Raw genomic sequence first — 12,249 nt, forward strand, 5'->3', positions numbered from 1 at the left:
AGTAAAAAAAGATAATTTGAAATTCCTTCCATTCTTTTGGGTATTTCCTGCAGTGTAGGAAAGTTTGAGTACATAAAGCTGGTTTAACAGACTCAAAAGAGACTGTCACAATTGGACATCGTGATTACAAAGATACAGGACTGTGTAGAAGAGTTTAATCCTGTAAAGCATCAACCAGATCCTTCCTTAAGCATCCTTTATAATGTCTGTATGTATTTTTTCAGCTGTGAAAAATATTACAAGACAAATACAAGAAATGGTTAACAATTCTATGGATTTATGTATTCTGTAGTTAGCATCTAAAAGCATTCAAATACGTTTTGTCTACTGGAAGGTTAACACATACAAATCAATTACAAAAATATTTTGCAGGTAAACCCTTCTAAAATTCTAAATAGCATTTTAAAATATGTGTTGAAAACCAGCCTAGGATCTAGATTTTGCAATATGTTCTGATGTCTTTCATTCCAAAATGTAACACGAGTACCTAAGTATTTGCTTATTTACTGATTTCTAATACTGAGAATGGCTGTATCTCTTGACTCACTGGTAGCTGAAGGCTTATTCTTCCCCCCCCCCCCCCCCCCCCCCCCCGAATGCTAGGGACTGTACATGGCCTGAGCAGTGTTTATTAAATGGTTATGAATTATAGTCTTTAATTTTTTTCATAATTCCTTTTATAACATTACAAATACCCATTTAAAGTCACATGACAGATATACAGATTTCCTTTTACTTGTCAATTTTGAACTACTGCAATTATTAAGACTGAGATATGCCATCTTTATCAGAAGTAATTAACATATATGCATAATTTATTTAAAACAAGAGACACTTTCTAAATCCCAGCAGTTCCAATTAGTCATTTATGCCATAATGCTACTAGATTTTGTTTTTCTTCAGGACATGGTAACATTGCAGCTGTAGCATAAGATACACAGCGCTCTATTTTTTACTTTTATTTTCTGAAAGAGCTGGCTTATATCACACACAGTATAGCGTATGAGAGTCTTATGTCCCAGTCTCATCACAGTTGAAATGATTTTTTTTTTTCCTCTTTGCTTAACAAATAGATAGCGATGAAAGTTGTCAGTGTTAAAAGTTTACAGCAGAACTGCTAGAATTTCCAATTTGTGCTAGTTGCGTTAGTCTATTATTTGCGTGAATGCTAGCAGGTCCTTAGTAAGGAGCAATGGGTAAGTTTTCAAATAAGCTCCAGCTAAATTCAATATGCAGCAGTGCCTCAGCCTGAGGAGAGTCCATATCTGGAGGTAATTATCTAAGCCAGAATAAAACAAATGTACTGTTAAGCAACTGAAAAAAGGATTGCTGAAGATGTTCATTTTACGGCTTGACCGAGTGTACCTGACATCTTGGAGGGCTCTAAAGGCATGAGGGTGTGCAGAACACAGACAAATGGCTGCAGCACCAAAATGCTTTGTCATAGTTTTTGAACTATATTATCTCCTGGGGGGAAAAAAACAAACAAACAAACAAAAAACAAAAACAAAAACAAAACAAAAACAACCAAAACACCAGAGTTACATTTATTAATACAACCAAAATAATGATGAATTACTCTGGGTTTAATGTTTAAAATTAAGTGTTATAGCGTTTGTCTGTATCTTTCTTTTTTTTTCCTTGTCTAAATGTGAAAATAACACTCTCAAAGAAAAAAAAAAAAAGAAAAATTGGGGGTGGAATAAGTAGTCATCCAAGTCTTTGAGCCAAGCAACCACAGGTATCTATCCAATCCACCATACAGAGCTCATCAGAGTGTAGCATGACTATCTGAGTTTCTGGGAGATGTCCCAAAATTTAAGCCTAAAAGTACAGGGAACAGACTTTTTCTTATGGAGAAAACCTTTGCATTTCAATCAATGTATGAAGGTCAAAAATAAGACAGCGGAAGCAAGTTCACACTGGTTAATGCCTGTTGATTGATGGTTTTCAAAATCAAAGCCTGCAATTTTCTATTGCTATTCCTAGCACGTAAAATTTACTGCAGTGTTTTCTAATTAATGCTATTATTAAGAATAGTTTCATTCAAACTGGCTTTATTTCATTTTATGTATAGATAAAATAGATTCATTTTGTCATAGAATAAAACCCGTTAATGCAACATTTCTCAACCAGTAAGGTGTACCTTAGCAGGGAAGAATTGTGAAGCCATAGAGCACGCTCCGTGCAAGACCAGTGCTGAAAATAATCATGTGTATTTTTAAAGTTTCAGTTTTTATATAAGTTACTGATAAAGTCAGATAAACTACATGTTTTAAGTATTGCAATGTGCAGGTTTTTGTGGACTGCAATCATACATGGGTGGAAAAATCACATACATGAGAAAATATTCACATTCTTGCTTGAAAAATATGGTTTTTGAAGAAAGTTTATTATTTTAAATAGATTTTTATGCTGCCAGGTGCCTTTTAAGGCCTTGCCTTCATGGAATTATGTAAGCATTTTATAAATTTTTAATCCTGTAGTGAGGATTTAGGTCTCTCTATACTTGAAAGAGATGCTTCTTTTTGTACTGAAAGATAACTTCTTTGTGATTGACTAAGGCCATCCAATCTCATAATGAACATTCCATGTTATTGGTGTAATTTTGATCTGCTTTCTACATATATATGCACTTACAGGCAAGATGTGCTAGCAATACCAAAGAGAACATTTATTTTTCTGTTACCTGACATCACAGCTGACATCGGAAGGTGTGAATAAAAGCTTCTTTCTATATAAATATGTACTTGAAAGTGGTTTTATTGATCTCTGACAGCATTTGATCATACTTTTGCATTTTTAATTCTTTATTTGCTGCATCGATGCTAACCACGGGCTAGCAAATAGCACGTAGTTTACAGTTTGCTCTAGAAAGCAACAAACTGTTCCAAAGTTTCTTGGACTCTTGGAGGCATGACTTTGGCCAGGAGGTGTCTGCTATCTGCTGCTTTTTTTTTTTTGTATGTCTAGCACACCTATGTTTATTCCTCAGGTGGGACTGACTTTTTACACGCTCATATATATCTTACAGCTGCTTGTAAGGAATACTTTCTCAAGCATTAGTTCACTTCAGGAGGAGACACGTGGTTGTCTCTTTTTCCTGAACTTCTCAGCAGGATGCTGCTAGGACCAGTGTCACGGTACAGTAGCGCTGATAGGTGTGGTTTGCCACTTTACTCCTCCCAATTATTCTCTTTGTGTGAAGTTATTAACTCAAAAGCACAGCGGAATAAGGTCGCTATGAGTTTGGAGGCCTAGAGCTGGAAGGGACCAAAAATGGAACAGTTGTGAAGGCCTAACGCAAAAAGGTTGGAGGCTTTCTGGGTGTAAACTGTTGAACGGCAAAAGTGACGTTGGGGTTGTTCCCTCTGCAGAAAGAGGAAAGGAAATGGATATGCTGAGGTGGGTGAAATGTGCTTTAACACTGAGTTGTCCAGTGCTAAAAGGCAATTAACAGCATTCTCCAGGGCTAGTTAGCTCTGATGCCACCAGGTCATCTGTTCTAGACGTAGGCAATAATCATCACAGATACTTCTTGGGAGGGATGTTTGATTCTCTGAGCAAAACCTGTGTTATTCCTGTAGTTCTTTTTTTGTTGGGTTTTTTTTTTGTTGTTGTTTCTTTGTTTAGTTGGGGTTGGTTGGTTTGGTTTTTTGCTTATTGGCTTTCTCTGTAAGGGCCAGTTCATTTCTTGTCTTTGTGTTGCACCTGGTAGGATGTGATAGCTATCAATAAAATCAGTTTCTCACGTGTAGGTAGAGTCATGTTTAGGGAAAGATCCTGTGCCTTAATTAAAAATATGTAATGATGGGGAAGAAAATCCAATTTACTATTCTAGAGATGATAAAGTTTGGTGAAAAGCAATGCACGAAATGTTAAGCCTTACCAAAAGAAGGGGGTTTTTCCCAGAAACTAGAAATAATTTGCACGTCACTATATCACTGACAATCAAGTAAATAATATCAATAAAAATGGATTTTGCAGAAATAACCATATAGGAAATGGCCACTTACACCAGCATTTCCTCATAATTCTTAAGAGTTTATTTCAGTTATGTACTATTTTAAAATATTATTTGGTTTTGAGTATTTTCAAGTAACTATCTAATGTATTCTGCCACTGTGTCAGATTCAACTTACTCAAAACTATTCTTAAATGATTATCTAAAACTTTAATTCCCATTTTCTTAGTTATTTTTAATCCTTACAAAAATGTTCACCTACCTTGCTGCTTATGAACCGTTTTGGCATTAGTAATGACATACGTGTTTACTGAATGAATATTATTTTTAATGGTAGTGGTTCCCAGCTGCTAGAATTTCCTTTTTTTTTTTTTTTTTCTCTTCTCATTACAGTGTTAGTATATGACTCAGTTTCAGCTATGCATTTCTAGTAAATTGTCCAGAATATAGGAAAGGATTCTGCCTGTTGTATCTTCTACAGTAAGGCGATTCCAGGAAACATAGGGACAAGCCAGAATTTTTTCCCTTTCTTTGCTGATTAAAATTGTCAATTCTGGATATGCCTACCCTCCATTCCTTAGTGCAAGATGCCAACTTCTGCCTTGGCTTCTGTTATGCTACTGTCAATGAGGGAAGGGTAGAAGGAAAGAAACTCCTGTGACCTATTGAAAAACCCACTAAAGTCAAAGACATTTAATCCCTGATTTATAAAGTTGTATCAAATTTCCAACTCTTTTATTTAGATAATATTCAGAAACTCATTAATTTGGATTGATACTCTTTTTTTTAGAATAAGGTGTTAAATGATGTTGCCAAATATGAGGGCAGGTTCTGGTAGGTCTCTACTTTCAAATATCAGTCCACTCATTTATCTGGTTGTAGTACTTTACAGTTTAACTGACACTATAAACATTAATGGTTTGCTTGAACTAGAAAACTCCTGAGTCTTGTTTCCTGTAGAACTTTATGTGTAATCATCCAGCTGTGAGAAATATGAATGTAAAGTTTTCTGTAAAGGGGAGTATGATTATATGGTTGCATACATGTCATTAACATTGATGGGAGTTAAATATTACACGTATTTTGAGGGATTACTAAACAATATATGTCATATAAGGTTCAGTCCTGTCTTCAGATTTTAATTAACTTTGCCTTGAAGAGTCCTTTTATGAGTTCTTTGTGGCAGTGATTGAAAGATAACCAATTTTGGCAATACTATAAATAATTAAGCATGATATTCATGAAGTGCTCACACATCAGATTTCCGCTCGACTTTTTTCTGGTTTCAGGAATTATTTAGAGCAAGAAGGCACAGATTTTATTTTGTGTACACACATATACATGTAGGTATACACACGTACATAGTTATTAGCCTAAATTTGGGTTGGAAAAAAAAAATAGATTAAACTAATACCACTATAGAAATTAATTATATCTTGTGTGTCACTTTACATATTCATGTGACCTCATTTTGAGTGAATAACCTTGCACACCTAGCATGCTCTTTTCATTACTGCGAACATAAATATTCTGTCTTCTCAGTCAAAAAGAAAAATACAATTATAGTTAACATGTTCCTCATGTGGGTCTAAATTTCTTTGCTACAAGTAGAAGTGTCACAGTGTGGTCTTGAGGATTGAAAATATATTGCTGCATGCCTCAGTGGCCTGTTGAGAATCTCCCATTTTTTAATCAACTGGGACAGCTTTTTCTTTAGGTTTACTGGGGTAAAGTCTTATTTTTGCAGATCATGTGATTCATGAAACATATGGGGGGGGCAAACACAATTTTTTTAAAGCAATTTAAATAATAAAAATGATGGCAGTGATATGGTAATTAGAGAGGTTTCAGTGTTAGCAGATGTACTGAGAAAGTCATTTAGTGAGAAAAGTGTAAGCTAAGCAATTAAATTTGCATAAGAAGTGCAGCAGAATAACACAAGTCTACAGATAACTTCATGGGCTTTAGATGTGATATGCATACATCCTCTAGAGTGTGTATATGCATATTTTAAGATTCTAAAGAAAACTGAAGAACCAGATGACTCGGCCTGGTAACTGAAGGGAGAAACAGGTCATGAAAGGATGGACAGGGCAAATACGTAAACTAAAATGAGACACCTTGCTGAGGTAGTATGTGCAAGAGTGTTTATATTTGTTTTCTTTTACATGCTGTATAGTTAACTAATGATGTTGTTTTCTTCAGGACCATTGATCCATTGTCTTTCATGTATATGGCTCCAAAATCCGTGATTATCTGTTATTAGGACTGAAGCATCTAAATAATACCATTTTTGAAAGAAAGTTTACCAGCAATTGCTTGTAAAAGTTCTTTGAGGTCCTCAATACGTAAAGTTTCTATTTTTGAGCAGACAGGCATCAAGCACAACGGATCTTGGTCCCACACTAGGAATCCTATGTGATGTAACAAAACAAATAATAACTTATGCTTACGGAGTCACAAATACTTTATATCTTTTAAATTTTGCCTTTTTAAATGGAGATGCATGTGATCATGTTTTTGGAGTTTAGTTAAGAGAAGCAATCACAGTTCTCCCTGCTCCAAAGCACAATTTTGTTATTACTTTTTATCTATGATCCATAAACATATCAAATCAAAAATGCAGAGAATTTATATAAACAATCACTATTTTGTCACCTTATATGTTAGTATCTTTCCAAATGCCATAGATCAACTATCTATTTTCTTGGAACCAAAACATTCTGGGATTTCTTTACATTGGTGTATGCATGTGCTTTCAGAATGGGGTGTCTATTTCATATTTGTCCAGATTAAAAGAAATAAAATCTTAATTTCCTGAAGAGGTGCGTTGCTGGGATTTCTTTTAGAAACATAGATGCATTAAAGTCCTTTCAAATCATGAAATTCTAGATTGTACTTTCTAGTTTAAAGAGAAAGGTTTTAGTATAGTGTTGAAAGCGCTGAGTTGACCTATTTGTTTTGTGTTGCATGTTATTTAAGAAATTGTGTCCTTTACACAAGTCATTATTTTACTTGACACCTTGAAATGATTTAGTATTTTAGACCTGGCATGCCTGGAATTTCTATAACAAAGGACAGATTCTTAAAGAAGTGTGATGACTTAAAATGAAAGGGCTAGCACTGAAATCTCAGTAACATTGTAATCTCAGAGTACTCTTGCATTTCCTATCTTCATTTCTTTGGAGAGTAGGAGAGGAAAAGTTTGTGCACTTTTGCATGGATTAATTTTAGTACCTGCCATTTCAAACAGCCTAGCGGAGCACGAGTGATCTACGTCAGAACCCTCAAATATTTCCTGCATTTGTCCTTAGAAATAATTTTTAATTGTTTCTAGGTTGTGAACTGGAAATTGCATTAAGTTATAGGTTTGCGTAGTGTTAAGAAACTAAAGGAAGCATTCTGTTGTATATCTATACTAGCAAACAGTTCCTGAAGATACAACTTTTGTGGTGACTGAAACTATGACTGTGGAAACCACTCATGTGCCTTCTACGTACCTGGCAGAGATCCTTCACCTTCTGCAAGCCTTGTCCGAAGTAGAAGAGCGCCTTAACTCACCGGTTCTGCAGGCTAAGGATTGTGAGGACCTCTTCAAACAAGAAGAGTGTCTCAAGGTAAGATGGAAAGCTTTTCTTGCAACGATTGGATTCCGTTATTTTGGGGCTTCTTTGTATTGGCAGCCTGCGCTCATTCTGAGAGACATCTGTTTTGTAAGTGCACAGCCCCTCTCTGTCATGTATGCATATGCAGATGGTTATATATGAAGGCACATTGGTGTAAAATTTAGGAACACTGTGGGTTTTTTTATTTTTATCTGTTTCACCTGTATTTGGAAGACGAGCATTAGGGTATTTGCAAAGTCCATCCTTGAGTGGGAGAGAAAGGGTGGAGAGGGGCAGTTATATACTTAAAGTTGTGAATTTGTGGTTAAAGTTTTGGGTTTGTGTTTGTAATTTGAAGGAATTAGTAAGTAACCCTATCCACACCCAATCTTGGCAGCTTTATTTTAGTATTTGATTTTAAAATATTTTTTATTAAAACAGCAACAAAACCAAGTAAAATTTAGCTGTTCCATTCCATGCTAAACCAAAAAGTTCTTGACGTCTGATTGGGGCTGTACTCTGTGCAATTGTTACAGTTTAATTAGCTAAAGGGAAAATATTGTTCAGTAGGTAGATAATGTAGTTAAGAAAAAGCTAATTCAGTATTGTTGATATGACTTTAAATTTACTGTCTGGTTTCTTCATCGCTTGCAACAGAGAAATCCTTTGAAAGTAGTGGAATTTTTCCAACACAGAATTGACGTAAGAAGAGAATAAGATTAAAGTTGTAAGCCTAAGTAGATGAATGAGTTATCACCTTTTGCAGAATAATGTTTGTGTGAGGAAAGCCTTGTAAAAAATCATGCTTAAGCGCTGTATGTAATTACAGCAATTTCAAATTGTCATCCAGCATGAAGAGAAGACCACACTTCTATTTTTCTGTGATTATTTTGGGGAAGGAAAGTTTTTAACAAAAGGAAACGTTCGCCTAAAGAGGCTGGAATTTGCCTACAGTCGGCTATAAGACAAGCTCAGAGGGAGAATCAGGGCAGGGGCGCTGGCTGGGTGCTCTGAATTGTCCTCTGTAGGAGCCCATTTATCCGTTTCCGTAACAGAGAAAATGTAACAAAACCACATCCAAATGCTGCTGTTAGCTTCTGTAAAATCACATCTATTTATAATTCTTATACATGCATAGATCTTATACATTTTAGGCATCTGTATACACACACACACACACACATATATAAATATTCTTATTAGCTCTTGAAAGCTAGGGTGTCTTCAGTTTCCTAGCAAGGCAGTATAGTACGTGTAGTGAAGCGCAACAGTGAAGTATCGGAGCGAAGGAAGCATGTAACTGGTAATAGGACTGTGTGAAATAACGGTAGGCCGTTTACCACTTCTGATTTGGTACCAGTAGATGAAAGTAGTTCTGAGTATTGAAGCACACAACATGCCAATGTTATTGTCATTCTTCATTTTAAACAATTCCTTTTGATAGAATGACTCTTCTGCACAAAAAAAGTCATAGACCGTGTAAATCACGGCTAATAAGCTACCACTTGGTCCTTGTCTATGAACTTACGTTCATTACCAGATTGGATGGAAAAACAGTGACCTATCTCAAGCAGTTTACTGGCAGTTGACTTCCTTTTAGTGCTTCTTAATGCTTTACATTTGGGCTATCTTGATCTGATTTATATCCGTAACTAATCTGTTGTTCACCCACATATATTTGGTATTATTGGAGTTGACACCAACTTTAATAATATTGATTACTGAGGTTACAAGTAAGTACTGCCATAGGTTTAATTTGACTGAACTATTAAATTGTTACGAGATGCATTTGTGGGCACAGTTCCATCTTCCTCCCAAATAAATCTCTTAGAAGAGGCAAATGGATCTTGCACATTCGTGGGCTTTTGGAAGGGTACAGTTTTGATCTGAGCCTGCTTAATGAATATTTATTTCCAAGGAAAAGCATTCATCATTGTCATTATCTTGCAGTAAAAATAGAAAAGTAGTGCATAAATTGTTCAGCAGCTGGTTGGGAAAGGTTTGAAATTAAATTGTGGTTGATTTTTATCCCTGACAGATTTGCATGAATCAAATTACAGAACTGTCATGAATAGCTCTGTGTTTTAAAACTGAGTTTGTGATTTTTTTTTTCACTCCCATTCAGAAAGAATCCATTCTAATGAATCCTCAAAAGGAAAAATAAGTTTATTTAAAAGAATCTTTCAGTGGTAACTGCTTTGAACATTTTTCTCCAAAATAAATATGCACAGTAAGACTTAAACCTGATTGCTCATTATCCAATAGGATAAATATCAAATACAAATTAGAAATTGCTTTTATTAATTGCCATAAATAATTCTAGCACTGACTTTTTATATCAAAGGGATGTAAAATAGCAAAATACGAGTTTTTGCAGCAGAAATCTGATGGCTTCTAACGTTTAGTAAATTATAATGGGTTTATGGGCACATTTAGTAAATCTACTGAAATCAGCTCATAGGAATGTTGTTCTCTTCATTTTAAGCTTTAGGGAGTGGAAAAATCAGATAGAGAAAACAAGTCTTGTCTCTTTATCTCATAAAGTCAGCAACTTCAATGTTTCCATTATCCTATTACAAGCTCTTTTAAGTATTAAGACACGTAGTACCTCAGTTTTTCTTCATCACTGTACCTACAGTATTTAACAAAGAATTTAAATATTACAGTTCTGTCAAAGATGAAACTCCAATTGATTGTATGGAAAAACAGGGTTCATAGGTTGAAGGATTAATAAATTTGGCTTAATTATATACTCTCAAAATAGGACAAGCACAAGCACAAACATTGCACTTCTCTCTGCTATTGATGATGTTCATACTGATAGAGTTCATAACCTTTGAGCTGCCCATGTACAATTGGTTGGAATTGGTTGTCATTGTTCCATGATTGAGTGTAGGGATAAAATTCTTCAGAATTTAGCTAATAATCCTTACTTGCAATGGATGTCCCAAATGCTTCCTGAAAGTTAAATGAATATACAAATTTGCATATATTCAACTTACTCTGGTTTTAGAAAATCAAGTTTTATTGCTCATACTAAACCAAAGGTTTCCTGTGTGGTGATTATCTCATGCAAGCTACTTGTCTTGTTCAAGCTTCAGATTATTTAGTGGAAGATGTATACACTGAAATAAATACATTTATTAACCAGAGAATTAAAACTAACATGTACTTCTGTTTGCTAACACATAGCAAAAATGAGTGTGCTAAAATGAAACAGTTGGTCTGGAATTTAAGAAGTCTAATTTGCGTTTATAGCCATATGTGAGAAAGTGTTTAGTAGAATTTCATGTTAAGGATCACTGTCATAATCATGGCATAGTCGTGCCTTTTGATTACTTACTTATATTAACTGTGAATTCAAAACTTATTTTCTGAGGCTACTTGCTTTATATAATTAATGCTACAAACCTGCAGTAGGTCCCATACATATTAGGCATTTTTATTATTATTATTTTTAATATTCTTAATTTTAGCAGGAACATTGTATTGTAGAATATGATTATACATTTAGGTGTAAAATTTTTCAATGATGTAATAGTTTTAATATGGAAAGCCATCTGAGAAAGAGGTTTCTTATGTATGTAACCTCTTGCATAATCACTCACAGGTCTTTTTCTAGTTCATCTTCTTGCGTGTTTCCAGTAGGGTCTTTATTTAGTTTGTTAAAAATTGGGTTGTTTGCTGTTTATTTTTTAAATACAGATATTTTCACACTCTGATTCCTCCCACCCCTTCCCCCCCCCCCCCCCCCCTTCTTTTTCCCTTCTTTTGATAATTCTTCATCTACTGGTATTCTTTTGCATAGTTTTCTACTGTGTCTTATTCCAGGACACAGGGAATTTACTGTACACATTACACATCCATGATTGCGGCAGCCAGAATCCCCTTTCAAAATGGTATATTTAAATGAATAATACCCATACCAGACAGATATTGTAACTCATAGTTCTATACAGACTTTAAAATTTTAAGTAATTTGTAGAATTTTTCTAGCAATTCATGATTACTAACAACTGTGCTGTTACTGGTTTTCATGTTAGTACAAAAAGCATGAAATATTGTAACAAATCTGCTAGATATATAATTGTGAACCATCATTCTACAAATGTTTGAATTGCCACAAGTGTATTTTTAATTTTGCACATTGGAATACATATTTGGCGTCTATTAAGTGATTCTTATCAAGAAACATCACCTAACATGACATTCAAAGTGGTTTTCTCCTGCAGCTCAGTAAAACCCAATTAACCATAACTTAGAACTGAGTGTAATCAAATGCACACTCCAAATAAATCTGTCAGTAATGCAGTGCTTACTGGCTGATTTGTACACAAATAGCCAAGGAACTGAATTTTACAGAAAGTTGTCCTTCTCTGGCAGATAAAGACAACTTCCAGGTAGTGAAAATGAACTGGTGTTCAAGTCTCTAGCACTCAGATTTCTCTTTTCAAGAGTAATGAGATGGATCATTCCCCAAAGGCTTCTGTCACTTCAGCTGCTAATGATTTTCTGTTATCCTTTTTTCTTAAAAATTAAAGCTTTGTGCCCTTCTGTTAACCATGTTACAAAATCTCCCAAGGCATTGTTGATAACTAACTGCTTGCAGCTATTCTCTTCAACGTGAAAGATAGATGGGGTATGTGTGTGAGATACATGGGTTTGCGCATAAACAAATAT

General features: G+C 34.8%; 1 protein-coding gene across 16 annotated transcripts in view; it reads left to right on the plus strand.

Annotated features, from left to right (window-relative positions):
- Positions 1-12,249, plus strand: part of DMD (dystrophin) — a 1,191,992-nt gene that overhangs the window by 528,695 nt on the left and 651,048 nt on the right. For all 16 annotated transcript variants that reach the window (XM_049835325.1, XM_049835324.1, XM_049835302.1 and 13 more), the window contains one exon: positions 7,387-7,581. In XM_049835325.1, coding sequence (XP_049691282.1) covers positions 7,387-7,581 — 195 coding nt within the window. The remainder of the gene's footprint in view (positions 1-7,386; positions 7,582-12,249) is intronic.

This window comes from Accipiter gentilis, chromosome 32 (genome assembly GCF_929443795.1).
Source record: "Accipiter gentilis chromosome 32, bAccGen1.1, whole genome shotgun sequence".
Lineage (NCBI taxonomy): Eukaryota > Metazoa > Chordata > Aves > Accipitriformes > Accipitridae > Astur > Astur gentilis.